Below are 20830 nucleotides of genomic sequence, written 5' to 3' on the forward strand. Positions count from 1 at the left end.
AGATCATACGACAGGCCGTTGAAGAAACTCTATACACACAATAATTGTCAAACAACTTCTGCGTGTTGCAACTAACTAAAGTGCGTAACCCTCATGAACTCGTGCGAAACTTTCAGAAGATGATGCGTTATAGTATCCTTGCTAAAACTCAAAAAAGACAGAAACTGTATAGACGACTGCTGCAAACTCAGCATGACGTGCGTTTGTCACGTGCAATTGAGAGTGTGTGGGTGTTTTTCCCAGAATCCGAATGTGCAGAAAAAGGGTTGAGCAAGGGTCAACGTTCGGAACTGGTTATCGAAGAGGACCGTTTCCAGCATAAGTCATGCTCTGTGAAACTAAGAGGGTGTAATTCACTTCAAATCTGTCATACAGAGTTTCGATATTATTTTTATAATTCTGTTCCAATTAAACTGACCCCTATCTACGGAGGGGCTACCTATATTTCTAAGAGACGAGTAGCAGTTACTGAACGCGGATCTTTCTAATTTGTTCCCTGTGTTATGCTGTAGCCAATATTAGCGACAAAAGTTGATTAAATTTAAGATTATATTTGAATCTTTGATGCCTACTCACCAGCAGTATGCGTCAGATGAGACTCTATACATTGAAACAAAGACACCTGCAAAAATTGACAATTTAAGCAAATGTTAATGATTCAAATTAAATCATACATCAAAGTACTTAAACTTATGATGATTTAATGGTACGTTAGCGTATTCTATTGATGTGAGCTAAACTAGGTGGCCACTACAGTAGAATATGAATATAATTTTGGATTTAAAGATAGAACTCGATATTTGTAATACAGAATATATTTTAGTGTGATAGTAATGGAACCTGCATATCATTCAGACTATTCTATTTAATCATTACAACCTTATGTCTTCCTCATCATCGGTACGTAAGACATTATCATAAATTTCCAAACCTACATGAACTACTATCTCTGGTGATCTTGATTCTCTGAGAAAATAGAAAAGTTTGATATGATATATGCAGGAGTTGTGTACCATGTCTCGCTTTCCAAAATTTTCGTTTTCACAATAGATCCATTACTTAACTACGTAGTCGTCCCTCCATTTACGGCGGCGTGACGAAAGTAAATTGTGAAGTCAATGCTGCAAATAAAACACATACATTTATCAATTTAACGAAGATACTTAATAAAAGTGCAAATTGCAAGGTGAATAAGTTTCACCTTCCGAACAACTCTAATGCGACGTAAAATGGAGTCAGAGAGGAAACGAATGAAGCAGGTGAAATATTGCACCATCCCTCATGCAATGTATTATTCATTTCTGTAAAACAGAATGGAGACTAAAATCTACATTCTATTCATCTCACTGAAATTGACCATAAGTCCGGGAATTATGACGACCAAGGGAGGTGTTCAACTTCATCCATATGTTCCTCACACCACGCAGCAATAGCTTTTGGTGTGTAAACGAATGCATTGTCAACCTTGAATATTGAGTTATTACACTTAAACGACATCTAGAGAATGTAGACTGTGACGTGAAACATAAACAACAGCGTAGAAATATCAAAAGGCAATATATTGAAGTTGATATCATCAAAGAGCGCAGTCATGTTTCACGTTTGGGGGATATACATCAAATCATGTTCTTGATTTTGCATCAGCCACTCATAATGTTTGTAACCGAAAACCTAATTTCAAAAAAAAATCAAAATATACTTTTGTCAGCTCCATGATTGTCAGCTCCATGGCACTGCATGGGCAGTAGCTTTGCATGGAGTTGGCACTATACCATGGGGTTGACTCTTTCTTACTTCTGAAATGCACGTTATCAATAATATAGTTCACTATATTTATAAACAGATACAGGGATGTAGTTTGGAGGGAACATTAAAGTTTTCACAGGAATGGGCATCCCGTATTTTGTCAAGGGGGAAGCTGAAATTGTATATCATAAGTAGTGAACTTGACAAAGTTCTGATGAAAGATTTAATAGTTTAGGTGCATGCAATCACTTTCTGCTAAAGTATGTATAAAAACACTATGAATAAAAAGAATACAACATCATAAATGAGTGTAAGACAGAGATGTAACACCCTCCAAAAGTAACCGTTAACTGGAGAATCTCCAAAGTCTTAGGATCATTTGAATAAACATAGACCTGGGTTCAATCACAAACAATTGAGTATATGTTGATATAGTATATTCAACATTAATAGGTTTATAGTCTTCATGTGATAGATATGATTGATGTGCGAGAGACGGAAGTCTGTTAAACCTCTGATAATAAGTATTTGTAGAAATTTAATACAAAGTTTACTTAGAAAGATTGCAAATTGTTCTACTATCATAAAGAAACAAACTGATACTTAACGAAGTTATATATATCTTATTTCTTTGTAGAATAAGAAAAGTTGGCAAGACCCTTCAAGAGAGGAGATGGAAGGAAAGGCAGGCAGAACAAGTAAGAAGGAACTGTATCAAGAACGATCCTATGCCATAGGAAAAAGCGAAATGAAGAAAAGAGAGAGGTACAGCCGGCGTCGGCAATCAGCTGAAGTTAAAAGTCACAACTGATTTTAAGTCACAAAGATAAAAAGGTCTCGTATAAAGATATGGAGGCCGTACAGTCGAAAGCACCGTGATCAGACTAAAGCCATATCCAAGTTTCGTATTGACAGTCCATTGTCTATCTCGAATAATGAAGTAAATCGAATGAGACATGGGGTTCCTTTTAATGTGGACTTGGCTCAAGTTTCAGTACAGAAGCAAACGGTTGACTAGCCGACAAGACTTCACGAAACATTGTCGATTTATTTTATCCTTCCGAACGTAATACATCCGAAAACTCTGAGAAAGTTTGGAAGAGTTTCTCTGAAGCAAAATCTCAAAAGCAGCTGGAAGAAGAAAGAAAATGGAGAAGATGGTTTATAGAGAAAATGAAGTTTTGGAAAAAGAGAGAGATACTTACAAAAAGAAGTATATGAAATAGAAAACACAATATTTTCGAGAGATGAAGAAAAATCACGTCATCGACACTCCTCGTACATTTGTTACGAACATGTTGCACGGCACTAATGTTGGCCAAGTAGTTCGGAAACACTTATTTACTGGTGAGGTATTGAAAGCACAATGTTGTTCAAACTTTCTAAAATGCCAGTTGAGCAAACATTTACGGAAAAGCTTTTTATTCAGTCCACGTTTGGTAAAATAATATGAAAGTACAGATGCATCAGAATCTTCAAACGCATGCTTGAAGATTATACTTGCTTTGATATATATTATTTATTAATCATCAAACATGCTTTTATGATATTTAGAACATTGACATGCTAAAAATCATTCAGCTCTGTGTTGAAAGTGGTCAGGATCATGGCGAAGCATGTCAGCTTCATGGCTAACTGCGTCAACTCCATAGAACGGTATAAGAAAAAAGTTTTTAAAACTCGAAAATTGATCAGATTGATTATGCCCCATAATTGATTTTCGGACAGTGTATTATAACATTGGCTGTATCGGAAGAAGAAGCAAGAATCTCGACTTTTACAAAAATAATAATAATAATAATCAACCTTAAGAGAACATTTTCTAGGAGAATCACCCCTATACATAAAACTTATGCCATCGCTAAAACAAAGCAACATTTTACAAAAACAAGATTAGTACTCTAAATCGCAATTTTCACCAATTAAAACGGACAACACTAAAACAATATTTCTTATTTTGAAAAGTGGTATTACACTGAGAAAAAATGAAAAGAAAATTTAATTATCCTTATATGACTAAAAGATATATTTGGACATTCATCCATCTATTGTTACACTTTTGTTTATCGCCATGTATAAACACTCACGTAGAGGACATTAAGTTCAACGTACCCAGAACAAAATTCAATTTGAAGTTCTTTTCTCAACTTCACTTCGCATAACCACACTACCATGTTGGAATTTGAAATTATACTTTCTTGAAGATGATTCCAAGGTAGTTTCGAGATCTCGTAAATCAATATTATATTAACAATTTTTTAAAATTATTTATCCAGGGAAATTTCGGAAAAACTACGTCCTGGATGATTTCCTCAAACTTTGCTTTCGTTATTTTGTTAATATCTCTTAACACTTGCTGTGAAATTTCAAAAATGAGCATTTTCTAGAATACAAATTATATATTTGTATATACTTTACATGTAAATAGATCAGTACTGATTAAAACAACTTATGATTTAATTTAAGAAATTGCAGGTAGAAATTTAAATGCGTTGTATGTAAACCTTCTGTTATACTTTGTCAATGAAAATTTGATACTTCACATTAAATATCCCAAACTTACTCTTTCAGGAATATCCTTCTTGCTCCCTCTGTGCTTTCTCACTGTAGATTAACTTGCAGAACGAAAACACCGACACAGTAGTTAGCACATAAAATGTCTCTTTGCCAACTTACTTCAACTGCTATTAACACCAGTGCCCTACCTCAGCTCTCTCATGGCTATGTGATAAATGTTTTTTGCTTGGGAAACCAGGGTTTGATATCTGGTGAGAGATGATGTGCTACGGGCCCTACGTTAAACGGTAGTCCTAGTTATATACAGACTCGTTGCTGAAAGGGACGCTCAACTTGAAATTAATTTCAATCAAATCTATCAGCTCCCTACACGAATATGCCATACACTAGGTTTGTGATTTAATGTACTGATTATCATTCATTATCATGTACTAATGACCGTTCAATTTTTTCTGAGGTTAAAAGTACTTTTGATAATCAAAATATTAGTTATAAATATAACGAAATTTAGCCTACTTAGGTCAATTGTTACGCTTTCAATTATTAAAGTTATACTTACTGTTAGAGAAGTTACTAATGGATGATATATGAAAATCATCTTGCAACTCAAAGATGCATTTATGAAATGTAATTTCTGTAGAGAATGTTCAACATCTAATAAAGAAACGATCACAGTATTGATGTATGTTTCACAATGTTTCGGATTTAAAAAAAAAGTTGTCACTTTCTATTTTACAATTAAAATATGAGAAAACAAACTCGTCTGGAATTGCATCAACACTTAATTCATATGCCCATAAGTTATATAACCATAAATTATTATGCCTGTCTACGCAATCACGAATTACTGAATTCAGTTTTTTTCTTAAAACTCATTGGTTGATCTGTTATTCTTTTGTTTTTTAAAACAAAAAGTACATTGTCATTTCTTTGTAATTATAGTACAAGCTTTTATAAAACATTGATGTTCTTACTATTGTTGTTATATACAAAATATTGTCGTGACCTGGAACAAACTGAAAATGATAAGAGACGATGACAAAAGAAAATTAATCTGGAAATAGGAACAACTATCCTGAAGTGCAATCGGAGTTAGAAGCCACTGAAAATATGTCTCAACGGAAAGAAATGACCAAGCCAGAGAATGTAATGTCGGATTAAGGTATTATTCCTCGGATTAACGTAAAGTCAATAAGTATTATTCGTCGTGAGATTTATTATTGAAGGAATTCATTGGAAGCAGGATTAGCGCAACGGTGACCCAGAAGAAAATTAGGGTGCTTTATTCATTCGAAAAAATGTAACAAGAAATCGTAAATTTTATCAAATAAAGCTGTTCTTTTAGAAAGGTGTACAATAACCAAATCAAATGAAAAGATAATATAGACCTACAGAAACATTAGTTACGGATTGGCTGGGAATTGTGGCAATGGGAAACATTGATAAGAATGGTGAGTAATAACGAATGAAGCAATACAAGGTTAGGACCTACGAATCTTAATGCGACATCAAAACAATACGTACATGCATCTCGCGAAAAGGAAAAAATAATTTTCGAAAGCTGGTACCGTACAGAAAGACGTGCAATAGAATTGAAAGAAAAAATGGTCGATAGAGGAAGCTAGGTGAGCTTAGGTATCGTAAACAAATAAGAGAAAATATTCTTAGAAGACACCACAGAGAAGACAGCGTAGATTGGGGCTATGCACCTGCTAGAGACAGCGACGAAGAAACTCTATTCGTAAAACAGCTAGTAGATTAAAATGGTACAACACATGCTCACAACTTCACAGTAGATATTCAAAATGACTTTGATGCCAACATAACAACATCGTTGGAAACTTTGCCACATATTCAAAAATATCGCTGCTATCGTTTTGATAATGTTACTGGAAGCAAGGATTTTTGCAACGAGTTGCTCTTAACTCTGTACAAGAGTTTCATAGAGAAGCCTTTGGGGTAACTCTACAAGAAGAAGCAAGGGGTAAGATCTGTTGAACGAGGTGGCACAAAACTGGATCCCTGATCCGCCTATCTGGAAAAGTTTGACCTAGGTACACACGAGACACAAAACAAAAGCGTGTTGTCCTTCCTTCATGTTGAAACCACAGAGGAATCGATAGTTTATAAAGCAACGTAACTTTTAAGATACACGTTTTCCAGAAGAGACAAAAAAAAACTATTTTTAGGAAAATTGCAGTAAACGAAAATCTTGAATAAAATATTATAAGATCATTGTTATAGAAACAATTTAATACAAGTCTATTTTAAATACATTTTAACTTGATTAGGAAAACAATATGTAAACCTGAAGAGTTGAGCTATTTCATAAATTAGCATACTTTTTTTAAAATTTTCTTTTGCAAACTATTTGTTTTATTAAATTAAAATCAGATTCAATGCAAAATGCTGACGCATATTTAATATGCAACATTTCTGAAACAGCACTAGCAATATTACATGAAATTTACGTCCCAAAGACATGAAACAAATGTAAAATATGTCAGAAATATGAAAAAGTAATTTGTTATGTTAATTTTTCAAAATAACTTCAAAAATTAAAGTAGTCATTGTGAATTCTTACTTCCAATAATATCTTTACAAAATACCTTAAATTCGTCTGACATATGTTGTTGCATTTTCTTCAGATCAGGTATCTTAGCTCGACTTTTTAATAAGGAGCTTTTCTTATAAGCACGGTTACATTTCATTCTCCTGCAGTCCTTAAAATGAATGTGTGCTGAAGAAATGAGACTATGTACGATCATGCTAGTACATTTCTAGGACAGTTTCCAGAGTACTAAAATTATCTGGAGGTAGTTATTGTGAAGAGAATTGATTTATCTCGTAGAAGAGTTTCAATGAAATTCAGAATCATCTTAAAATATAAAGATTAGGCCACCAGTTCTTGAGGTCCGTCATATCACCAACACCAAGCATAGTCATTATGAACTAATCTGACCTACCGAAGAGGACGATTACTTTACAATCTTATTTAGGAATATATATCCTCTCATTTTTGAAGGGATTGTTTCCCACTCCGAAACCACGACGATTTGGTAAATATCAATGACACCACAAAGTAAAAAAGCATTGAATGTAACAGAAATATTCTCTTTCTACAAGGAATATTAAGAATTCTACAATCGAGTGGTTCCTTTTCAAGAATATATATTGCCAGTTAATTGTCTATAAAATAAGTATGGTGTAACTTAATTTGGTCCCTTCCAACCTTGACTTTCATCAAATAGAAATTATCTTCTCCACTCGTGAATACGATTTCAAATCCATTAAGTCTTAACTTCTCTTCTTCTTTCTCACCTCAATTATAGGTTGGTGGGCAACATGGAAATTTTAAAATTTTTCTCTCCCTTCGGAGAGCTATTTCATACTTTAATAAGGTTTCTTCTTCGTAACTGCGTTTAGATACGCTATCCTTCGCCTTCCACTTAATGGTTTATAAGGCATTATAGACTAGATTATGGAATTTGGATTATGGAGTGTAATATCGAAAAAGGGGCCAAAGTAGTATTAGAACAACATATTGAGAATGTAAATTATTGTAACTTAAGCATTATATTCTCCCCGTTTAATTTTTGGAAACAGGTACTGAAGTATTAAATACTGAATATGACAAATACACTTAATTTTGAAGGTACTGAAATGTCTAACTACCAAATACACTAATTGTTTGTTAACAGAAGTAATAGATAGTACGTCGTGCGTTTGGAGTTGCAAGAACTTAATTCCGCACTAGTTTTCGCAAAATGTGCGAAGTAACATGCAAAAATTGCAAAAGGTGCAAATATTAGATATGAAAAATTACCTATTACTTATACCTATTCTCGCAAACCAAAGTCACATTTTTTCGTGGCGTTGACGCAACCTTATTCTGAATGGGGTCCTAAATGTTTTGAGGCAAGCACCAAACCCGATTCTCGCACCTGCAGAAAATGAAGCTTACCCTCTGTGTGATTAACCATAACGATTGGAGGTTCTCGTAAACACTTAATGATCAACTTCATTGCTATTTGCGACATGTTACGTCTCCCGAACTCTATTTCGCAGCTTGTACGTTGATACATTGCACGCCGTGATGCAGCGATATATTTAAATGATTTTGTATCCTCTAGAAGGTGCTGGTGCTGGATCATTTGAACTGAATCATAGACAATCTCGTAAAAGTAAGGGGGGAAACTTTTAATTTGTATTTTGATAAATTTCCAGAATAAATTACACTTTAATTATATGTTTTGAGGCAGTAAACGCTTTAATAGAGACATCGCCACTATTTGGAAGCCTGCGCTGCAGAAACTTCGAATATACTAGTGAAGGTATGCAGGGAGGAAGAAGTTAAGGACCTATCAAGTGGTCGCCAACGAAGCCTGCCCTAATGTTTAACGCAAATGAATGTTAATGGCTCTTGACAATTGTCTCATAAGGGACAATTGGTCCACACATGACGATTCCGACTATTAAATACGCTTTCTCCAGTGAAACAGGCTTCACCGGTGAACAGTATAGAAGTACCAAATTGAAGGTAGGTCACAAAGCGTTCCACTAGCAACTTACTAATTACGACAAGAGAGTCAACTTTCATTGACTCATATTTTGTACTGTTTATTGATGGTAAGCATGCAAATGCTGTTCATGTAGTACGTTCTACACATTGCTGTGAGCTACACACTTTTATGTGTTACAGTTCTCTCTATTTCTCTATACGATCAAGCATCGATTCTTCGAAGGTAAATGTCCTGGTGGTTCTTCGTTCCTTTTGGTCATGAAATTTTCTTCGATACTGCTCCCATTCCTTCTAACGTTGAAACAGGCACGTGTAAATGGAATGCTTCGGATATCTAATTTGTTGAAATCTTTCACGGTTTAAGCTATGCTGTTCAACCTAGCTATTCCATAAATCCATTTGCGTAAGCTCGGAAACCACAAACTTCATTATACTGATAAAGGACAAGCTGTCATGCAGACGACACACAGAGTAACTGTACTACACCAATACATCACCATTGAAAGAGACGACTGTCTACTAACCGTTGAAACTGCATTAAACAAACACCTTACAGACAGTAATAGCTGATGCGGTAGGCACGTGACTCCCACAAACTGCACTACTGTAGTAGAGAGGGCGATTACATTCTTTCTGTCACCAGTTCTGACTGACACTACTTGTATTGGGGTCATTCCATATCAACACAACATACCGTTTTATACTAACCCCTCAGATTTTGATGATATTTACGTCATATAAAGTTATCATAGCAAGATTGAAAAGTGCCCAGTTTCAGCCTCCTAGGTTGATTTGTTTTAGAAATTTTACGGTTAGAAATTTCCAATTTTGGTCCAAAAATGCATTTATTAGCTTTTTTTTATTTTATATATCTCGCCTTCTAATTAACGTAGCGCACTAAGACTTACGTCATTGCAAAGCCATTGTTTTAAGTGTTTTTAGATATATAAATAAATGAGGCTGTACTTAAAAGAATTTCCGAAAATTCGAATTTCTTTAAAAAGGGCAATTTTAAATTTGTGACAAAAATCTTATATGTAGGTTAGGCATTTATAAAGATACAGTTAAAATATAATTTTGGGATCATTATGGGATTGAGAGATACAAACTTTGAAGGAAATTGAGTGAATAAAGAAAAACTGTCTTACATGATTTGCATAATGTTCACTGAACTTTCCTTGGGTTGTAACATTTGGCAATTATTTAAACTACTTAACAGTAGGGGGCCGCGGTGGCTCAGTGGTAGAGCGTTCACCTCTGGTGCTTGGGGTCCCGGGTTCGATCCCAGCCCCCGCCAAGTGAACTTTGTGGTGGACAAACACCGTGTGCGTGGGTTTTCTCGGGGTTCTCCCGTTTCCTCCCACTTTCTTCATTCCACCATTTCACTAATTTCTCATTATCACCGTCTCGTTTAGCCTAACCGGCATAACCGTGGGACGTTAAACTTAAAGATTTCATTTTTACTTAACAGTAGCCCATCTATAAGCAGAGACTAACCTTTAGCTGAAGTCTTTTGAAGAGATGTGTGTCTGGAAAGCTCTGGTAGTTGTTTTGCCGTCATCTTCAGGAATACAGTAAACACGACCAGTAGGTGTCACTGGGATCTCTCTGCATAGGATGTCTCGTGGCTGAACCCACAATACGTCCATCTTTTTTGGATGAAGAAATGAAGGTGATGATGGTCCAACAGGGTGCAAAAATATTACCCTCACCTGGCCATCTTCTTGATTAGAAGTGACGACATGTCCGAGCCACCAATTTCCTCCGTAAACTGTAGTCACACATCCACTAATTTCACTTAATGGAAGCGTCCTAGATGTCCAGCTGTTCTATGCTGGACATTGAAGAAAATGAGAAGGGCTTAGTCACTATATACGTTCTATCACGGGATACAAATGTATGGAGTTTTCGTCTCCCTTAAATTCCGTGAATATTTTCGAAACTTTCATAAAGTTGTAATGGTTCCAAAAATTTGATCTGAGAATGGGCGCTGAAGGTTTACATTTTTGCCAGTCTCTTCACAGTGCCCTCTATACATTCGCATGAGCTTTTACCAAGGGTGTAGCAAAAAAAAGTGCCAATCAACCTGTATTTCTAAATCTTGTTGGTGTAAGCATAAGTTTAGAAAGTTCTTACGGTTTATATAATGTGCAGCTGAACCATCCGAAAAGTATAACATTTTCTCAGTGGCAAACTATGTTTGCTCTGAAGGAATTCCACAAGCTTCTTCTGAAAAGAGTAAAATCCCATGGTACTGTGCTAAGGGCTGTCAGATATTATAACCACGTTATAGTGGTCGTTTTTTATACATTTTCGGAGATAAATTATGAAGGGTTGGACTGTAGCTTCGTTGGTATTCCATTGAAATGATTGTACCTCATCTTGTACAACAAAGTCATAATTTTCCACGAAGTCACAAACAACAACAAATTCACTTTCAGAATTTTTTCCTTTAACATGGTTGAAAAATAAACGTGGCTTCCCTATGAAGGCATGATAAAGATCAGTTAATTTTTGAAAAATAGCTCAATACATTCTGATGATGGCTTTTGAAGAGTTTGTAATGTACATCTATCAACAGACAACCATTGACGGAAAGTCACAGCTTTGATTAAGTTTTCCTGTAGAATTTCTCTCAACAGAGTTTTGATTACGTCAGTTCCAGGGCAAGAAGAGCAAGTTTCAATAGAACAATCCTCAGACACAGGTTCAAATGTTATGAGGTATAGGCAGTTCTTGTAAGTTATGATAGAATCATTGAGTTGATTTTGACGTCCCGTTCAACAGAGATGTTATATGAGACATGGACTTACTGATTAACGTGTAATCTGAACAACATGAGTTCCCGCTGGCAATCGAACCCATTATGGAACCATTGGTGAGAGTTTGTAATTTTCAATTCTCTATTGTTAACTTTACGTTTGATATGTCGTACAAACGCAAACAGTGTGCATTCCATTCGCTCCAGCTAACACAACATTTTTTGAGCGAAGCTCTGCAAATTCTTAAAATCCTATTCTCATATAAAGAAACCGCTCTTTAAACAACTAATATACCTTCCGTAAATTTACAAAAGGCATTTGGAAATGATAACTTTCTTCCCATTGCTGTCTCTAACTGAAAGATAGTCTTTTATGCCTGGCATAATCCTAGAAATATCAGAAATTTGGTAGAATTCCTTGACAGGCTGAGCGTTTTCTGATGGAAGAACTCCACCCGGTTCGTTTCTATTATTTGTATCTCGCGATCCCATCACGATCCCAAAATTTTATTTTGACTGTATGCTTATAAAGGCCTAGCCTATATATAAGATTTTTCAAAAATTTTAAATTGGTCTTTTTTTTAGAAATTCGAATTTGAAAATTCAAATCCGAATTTTCGAAAATTGCTTTTAGTACACTCCCATTAATTTATATATCGAAAAAAAACGTTTAAATTATGGCTTTGCAATGACGTAAGTCTTAGGTCGTTACGTTAATTAGGAGCCGAGATATTTCAAATTAAAGAGGCTAATATATGCAATTTTTAGACCAAAGTTGAAAATTTCAAATCGTTAAATTTCGAAAACTAATCAACCTCGAAGGTTGAAATTTGGTATTTTTAAATCTTGCTCTGATATCTTTATGTTGTGTAAAAATCATCAAAATCCGAAAGTGTGAGGGGGAAATTTGCTGTTTTGTGTATTGATTTCATACGGAATGACTCACTGACCATTTTCTAATACTCCGTCTGTTTGTCTGGTTTCAAACAAGAAACGTGTTCACTGCTGTAGGATGACACTGTTATAGGCATATTTGGCTTCGAATTATATTAAACAGCACATGTAAATCGCGATAAGACCACAAAGAAATCTGAGAGAGGAGACAAGACTTCCTACATCTACAAAACAAGACGATAAAACCATACGTTTGGTCCTGTGGGGAAAAATAAGTACATCACTTGCTGTTTATATCCCTCAATCGGACCAGAACTTTATTTCATTTTCATAAATTGTGTATCCCCGCCTATTTTCGGCGAGCCATACTCGGATTTAAAACATTTCAAGCTACTGGCCTCGAACCCAAATTCATACTTTCATGATCACCCACCATCCCTATCAATGGTTCCCTGATACAGTTTGCACCCAAGCTTCAGCTCATGTTTTCACAGACCCATGTTTGCTCCTCATCCAGTTCAGATATCGGATATTTTTTACCCGAAACACCTTTGTTGCGTACAATTGGATATTTCTCTTCATATTTTTTAAGATGTACGAAACATCCTGCTTTTATTTTTGAATATCCTTGCTACACATCTGCTTCCAGTTACTTACTACAACAATAAAATCTCAGGTACGAATAATTCTTATTTCCATTCCAATAGATCTTAATCTGATATTACGTTCTTGAGTTACGGCCTATCTTGCCCCACTGCGACAAGTTTTCGGTAGTCTCTATCTCCGAAACAACACACTCATGGTCACTTGTTTTCATTTTCGAATTCTTCCTTTGTCGTTGTCAGCATCACTCTGAGTTTGTCCCTATACCATGAAAACATCCAGCATACTATAATATACACCCTGAGCATAAAGTCCTACCCTCATTATAAAAATTTATTACGGAATAACCGTTGGACAGAATAATGTAAATTCTGGTCTGGTACATAAGTTAGTATCACAAGTTTTTTTTAAAAGACCAATAGGTGCCACTAGTGGTACCCAAGAGTGACGCAGTACGGCGGGTTAGTTAGCGAAATGGCATCGAAGCAGGAGAAAGCGCAATGTGTGCTATGGTGTCACGCTCTCCCCGCCACACACATTACTCCACTAGATTTTTTTATGTGGCTATATCAAGGACAGAGTCTATGCCACACCTGTTGCTGACGTCGAGGACCTGAAGGCTAGGATACAAGCAGTTGTGGGTACTGTGACAGAAGACATGTTACTAAACACCTGGCAGGAACTGGAATACCGCTTAGACAATCTCTGAGTTACCAAGGGGGCACACGTTGAAGTGGTCTAACGTAAATGGTCTTAAAAAAACTTGTAATACTAACCTATGTAATTGACCAGTATATACGTTCTTATATCAAACGTCCTTCTGTAATAAATTTTGTAATTAGCAAGACTTTATGCTCACCCTATAGAATGAATTTCTTGAAAGTAATTATATTATTTGAAAATGAACATGAATATATGAGGTCATTTTTAACACTGCACTTTTATTGCTGTTTTGTACAGCATATAGCATTCCTGGTTTCCTAACTTCATATCGAAGTTAATGCATTAGCTTTAAAAAGTATTTGTAGTCAAATGCAAATGTTGCACTTTGCGAACACTCGTAATTTCACGTTATTTTTAAAGGAAAATATAACTGCTTTATTCAACAATCTGCGCTCTTATAGTCAATAAATGATCAGGAAAAAGCTTTTAAAACAAAATTAAAATACAAAAAGCAACTCTCACATCTATATTTAGCCCTTAGATACGAATCAGTCATCACGAATGTTAATAGTTACGTTTCTCTCTTCTTGATCACAAGCAAGATCGTAGAAATTAATGAGAATAGCATTCATGCGTTATCCGGCTCTAATCTTTGCGTACGTGGAGTAATATAGAACATAATAAATTTTAAAACAAATTAGTAGCCAGCTTTATTTATACTTTTAAGAAGACGTTATACAAGAAGAAAGTTATATATTTTATTTCCTTGTAGCATTGAAACTATGAGATAAAAATGTAAGATTTAACATTAGGGGGTGTAGGGTGATGTATTGAAAGCGTAGGGTGTCAAACGTACACCTCCAATGAGATGTCGACTCCTGATAAACAGTAAGATAGTTGAAACCAAGCTCGTTTATAAACTAAAGCGTACAGAGAAACGTATTTAGAAAATGTGTACATTGAACAACGTGTTTCAAACAAGATAACAATTTTTAATCAATATAATCTATTCGTCAAAATACTCATAAATTGTTACCCTTCCGTTCTTTGATTTGTTTATTTATTAATTTCAGTTACATACATAGCAGGCAGATGTCCAATTAGAATGTTGAAATATAATATATTTTACAACACATGCCTTATTCTGCATTATATATATATATATATATATATATATATATATATATATATATATATATATATATATATATATATATATATGTAATCATATTTTTGTCATAATTTGTTGTAGACGGAACAGATTCTCGAGATTGGTGAGTTTAAAATGATGTTGGTCATATAAATTTTGCAATAGAAGTGACCTCTATTATAAGTTCTAGTTCCAACTGAAGGGACATGGAAATTTGACGATGATATAAAGTTCGAGCCATCGAATTCATTTTCAATTATTCTTCTCAGAAATAAGAGATCGGCAATATTACGCCTTTGTTGTAATAAGTAAATGTTAAAATTATCTATCAGTGTATTATGGTTTTCAAGTGAGGGACAAATTCCAATTACTTTGTATAGCAAATATCAAAGAAATTTTGATTGAATTTTTTCAATATGATACTTTGTTAGGAGGAGTTCCAAATTACAACACCATATTCCAAATTATAGTGAACATATGAGTAGTACATTTTCAAGGGTCTTCTAACATCACTGAAGTCCTTACCATTTACAATTATGAATCCTAATAATTTAAAAGCACCGTGAATAATGTTTTCGATGTGCTTAATGAACGTTAATTTCTGGTCAGATGTAACACCCAGACTTTAACTGTATTAGATATGCTTATGAATGTATTAATACTCTTATAATCATATTTAAGAGTATTTTTGTTTCTGTGGGACGATAATACGTTACATTTGTTTATGTTTATTCCAAGTTTATTGATTGAACACCAGTTCGCAATACTATCTAAATCGTGTTATACATCAGAGCAATTATGCAAGATTTTATCTTGGCGTATATTTTTTAGATCATCAGCGAAAAATAATTTGTTATATGAACTGTATAACTGTTGATAGATAACAGTAATAGTAAAGAGCCTAGGTTGGACGTTTCTGAAACTCCTGATGATGCAAAACACTTTTCTGATTTAAATTCTTTATAGACAACTGTGTGTTTACGTTCACTTAGATATAATGAATAGAATTTGCTGAATGTCGCAGAAAAATGATAATGAATAGTTTGTTTAGAAGTATTTTATTACGTACTCTGTCGAAGGCCTTTTCAAAGTCAATATTTATATGATTACTTGCAATCATTCATCTAACGAGTTAGTTATAAATTGGTGACTATTGCTAAATTAGTTTTGCATTTACAAGTGAAAGGTTAAAATTGTTGGCTTAATATGACAAATAATTTGTTTATACAATAACTGTTCAAATACCTTTGAAAAAGTATATAAATTGATATAAGCCTAAAATTAATTACTTTAATTTTTTTACCAGATTTAGTTATTATTATTTTGAACAGACTAACGAGGATTTCTATATATCAGAAAACGTGCAATTTTTAATGGAGAGGTTGAAAGTAATCCATTTGTATGTTTAAATATATCAACACAGCCTTGATTATACACAATTGTTCTCGACTTCAAGATTTTTTTATTGATATTTTAATTTCGTGTAAATAAATTTCATTATCACATAGTGTTTCGAGGATTTCGTTCTGGTTACTTAATAAGATGGTTACCATAGCCAGGGCTGATGAAGAAGACATAAATACAGAGGCGAAGTATTGAAGAAAGGTATTAGATATTTCGTCATTATGATGGAGGTCCCGTCCTTCAAACTTCAATGTGTGCTCGGGAAGATGATTAGTCCTATTTTAGTTAATTCCAAAGTTATTTAGTATTGTTGTTAATATTTTCTTCCGAATTTTGGATGCAGTCTTGAAGTCTTTCTTAATGTCGTTATGCAATTCGTGAAATTTTATATAGAAGTTCATTGAGTTAGTAAGTTTATACTTCCTATGATACCTTTGTTTCGTTTTAAGTTTTTTAATAATTTCCTTTGTGAACCAGTAAGGATAGCTAAAACGTAATTGCCTTTTATGCGAGATATTCATATGAAACATGGTATAGATGACATCATAAAAATATTCCCTAAATCATTAACATTCTCATACTTTTTAAGGCAATTCCAATCTACCAACAAAAGTTCTTGATATAACATTAAAATGTCAGTTTTTTTTATTGTATCCAGAGATATTACTATTTGACTTTACTTTTGCTGCCATCTGTTGTTTGATGTTTATCACATTGGCCGTGTGATGCATGTTTTCTTTAACTAAAGGATATGATTCTCTACTGACTCTCACTTCTGACATACTTCACAAGAGTACATCTAATGTTCGATTACATTTATTAACTCACTATTTAGTAAAATGTAAATTATGTCATAAAACTATGTAAATTTTAATATTCAGATGAACTGATTTCAAAGTTAAAATGACCGAAATTGAGGCCTATTCCGGAAGAAGGGGCACATAAACCTATGTGCCCTTTTTCCGGAAATCATTGAAAACAAACCGCCATGTTATACTGTAGGTGGTGTGAAAATTTCATCTCGATATCTTTATATTTGGCAGACTGGCGATATTGTTTTTGTAAACCTTTGCACTACTGTTTTGGCGCACATCTGACTTCAGACCCTACCAGTGTAGCTTCTTTCTTATTTGACTGTTTAAAAAAGAACCTCAGCAAGTTTCAGAACTAAGAACAGTAGTATTGTTGTCAGATGCTACAGGTGGACAAAACAGAAACACTACAATAATAAAATGCTGTTCTTGGTTCGCTAAAGTTCATAAAGTGGAAATAATTGGTTTATAACCTGTGCGTGGACACTCGTTTAGCCAGTGCGACCACAACTCCGGGTTTTTTCGAAACAAAATAAAAACCTTAGAGCGAATCGGATCTGCTAAGCCATGATTAGAAGCCATCGTTACCTATAGACAGAATCCATCTCCTTTTGAACTGACAATAGATAAAGATTTGATTAAGGACTGGAACTCAGCTCTTGATCCTTTCTTTCGTTCCAACTTATCATCAAAAACTTCAAACTACACCATTATGTAATATGTAATGATAAAGTACACTGTATCAGGCGTTCTGCTGTGTTCTATTACGTACATGCCAATATGCCAACATCTTCTTATCTTTCAAAAACTAGTATCGAAGAATTGAGTAATATTGACCCTAAGTTTGTCCCTTTTGTTGGAATGAGCGAACAGAAATAGAAAGATGTTTGGTCTTCAATGAAGTTCTTGTCAGCTGAAGACCGCAACTGAATGTATATTGAAGGAGTATGAACAGAACTAAATCCATAATACATCTATTGCCATGGGTAATAGCTTATATTTGCTTTATTTAAAATAAAGACATTATTGTGATGCATTAATAGTGTGCTATTTCTTCAACCAACAAGGATTTTCGAAAAAAGGGCATATAACATTTTATACAAAAATGTTTATAAATATTTAAAATAAAATAATTTTTCATTTAATACAAGCTATTTATTAGGCAAACAAATCATGTATATTAAGAAAACCTGTAACAGGTATTAGCAAGCTTATGTTATTGTTATATATTGTAATAAAATTTTAAGGCTCCATTCACGAAAATGGCCTATGTGCCCTTCTTCCGGAATAGGCCTTAATTTATCTCTGACAAGTTGAAGTCACCAACCAGAAGAATCAAGTTATCTTGAGGACAGTTAACTTCAGTTCGCGTGAACAATTGATCATAAAACAGCTAGATTCAGATGAGAAGTCACTACATAAATAAAGATTATTTCCCCTCTTCGCTTCTTTTCAACAACAAAAATCATAATTGATATCACTCAATCAAATAAGCCCATATTGTATTTAGTTCAAGCAAAGATAAGAGCTCCTTCTGATTTGCCAGTTGTGATGGTATCACAATCTTACCTGAAAATTGTGTACCTATTACCAGATAGCTCAGAGTCATAATGTGATTCATTAATTAGAGTTTTCGTAATTATGATCAAATCATACCTATTTGACAATACACTACAAAAGAAACCATTGACTTTCCAGGCAAACTACGAAAGTTTTGATAATATATATTGAACGGTTTTTGAGTTACTGAATGCATAGCTGTTTCGAATGATTCTCTTGGATCAGCTGAAGACAACTTACCAGGTTTTTGCTTATATTCTTTGTATTATCGTACCAATACTTTGACCTCAGGCTTATCTATTATTGGATACTTGGGAGCGTCTAGATAAATCGGAGAAGGAGGGAGCAGAATAATCTTTTAATTGTCGCAGTTCGGCTCAACAATGTTTGACAGCTACTTCAAGTGAAACCGGTGTACAGTTGTCATCTTCAAAAGTAGCATCAAGAAACATCCTTGTGCATTTCGTAGGTTTTCGTTTCACTGTCTTCTGAAAGTGTAAATCATTTTTCATCTTCATATAAGTAACGAAATTGAATGCTCGCTTATTTACCATACATACCTGTATCCATTTGAAAAGGTTGGAGTTTCATACGGTATTTTCTCACTGCTTCAGAACAGTCCTGATCCAGTACCTCAAAATTTATATTTGTTTTTCAAGACATTTACCCTTTTTTGTCACTAAGAAATTTACGTATGATAAGTCTAGTTTATAATGGTATTTCGGGTTCGGGTGCTATAAAGTCCGTGACGGTGGGTTGACCGTAATGTAACAGATGAGGATTCTGGGCCGTGTACCCACCGTCACTAACGAGTCATCATGTCGTGGAAAATACGAATAGAACTTTCCTCGTCAACAGTCTCATATATGTTCATGTTTTCAAAAGTCTCTTATAACCTCGAAAAGGAAGTTCATATGAGTGGTAAGAAGTAAAATTAAACACATAATGCTTGAATAGAGGAATAAATTCATCCGTGCACCGTGCTACAATAACTACACCGTCAATATTAAAAAAGATAAAAATATTAACCTATACATGGAAAATACGACATTACTTATTCTGCTGAAGAAAATATCACCATGATATATGCACAATTATACTATTAGCATGATATCACTTGACACAGAAATTAACACTCACGATAAATATTTTCAATGCATATATTTTAGCCTTTGGATAATCACAAGCACATACGTTTAACACAAACAACAATATTTTTTTCGAAAACGAAATATAGGCTCAAGGTTACTATTTGGACGCGCACGTTAGCGATACCGATTACAACCTGTGAATACCAATGATTCCTAGAGTTCTTTCACCGAAATACGTAATCATTATTCGAAATAAGAAACACATTCGTTCCTATCACCATTGGGAGAATGCGATTGCATTGATTAGTAATTCCTTTGGAAGAGTCCTTAGATGTTTTTCCTTTATTCCATTACCTTCGATGGAATTGAGAGAAAAGGACTTCATCGACCATTCTTCTTAATTGGCCGGTAACCTCATAATTACATTTGGATTATGGAGTAATTAAAAAATAGTGATGTTCGTTTTGGAGATATATAACAGTTTTACATTTCAAAAATGCACTTTCCCAATTCAGAACACATTACCAACTTTTATATCTCAGTATGTAACATTAGAAGGCTCTACACAAATTACTGAGCGAGAATAGTAAAAAAAAAAAAAAAAAAAAAAAAAAAAAAAAGGCGATACCTTTTAGTTCCCAAGACTAACTGCCCGCGCTAAGTCTGAGCGTCTGACTTTCCTCACACAATGAACGCGTATGAATACACTATTAGAATAAAAAATACTTCCTATTAAACATGGAGTTTTTAAGTAGTTTCTTCTTTGATGGGATTGTTTAGTTATATCATTATTGAAAACACTTTAACCACATTTAAACAATTGGCAATATGAATAAACATTATTTATCACAAAGTAAGCAAATTATAACATATAGTCCGGTGCTGCCGTTTACCCTCGCATTCATATAATATTATTGTTATAAGTTCTATTACCACAATTTGTTTCTACACGATGCACACGCTGCAACATCTCATTGTCTTCTTTTAATTGAAATCTATCTCATAATACATCAAACTTTCTTCTCTGTAGTGTACTAGTTCTCGTTCCTATCCTCTTCAATTGCATATAACGCAAGATTTTCTTTCTGGAATCTATTTTCAAGGTCA

The 20830-nt window shown here is 34.2% G+C and overlaps 1 protein-coding gene across 1 annotated transcript in view; it reads right to left on the reverse strand.

Moving 5' to 3' along the window:
- LOC145683923 (uncharacterized) overlaps positions 1-20830 on the reverse strand; it is a 443098-nt gene that overhangs the window by 306425 nt on the left and 115843 nt on the right. Inside the window, exon 2 of the mRNA XM_081755604.1 lies at positions 577-622. Coding sequence (XP_081611730.1) covers positions 577-622 — 46 coding nt within the window. The remainder of the gene's footprint in view (positions 1-576; positions 623-20830) is intronic.

The sequence above is a fragment of the Thermobia domestica genome, chromosome 4 (genome assembly GCF_964235325.1).
Source record: "Thermobia domestica chromosome 4, izTheDome1.hap1.1, whole genome shotgun sequence".
Taxonomy (NCBI): Eukaryota; Metazoa; Arthropoda; class Insecta; order Zygentoma; family Lepismatidae; genus Thermobia; species Thermobia domestica.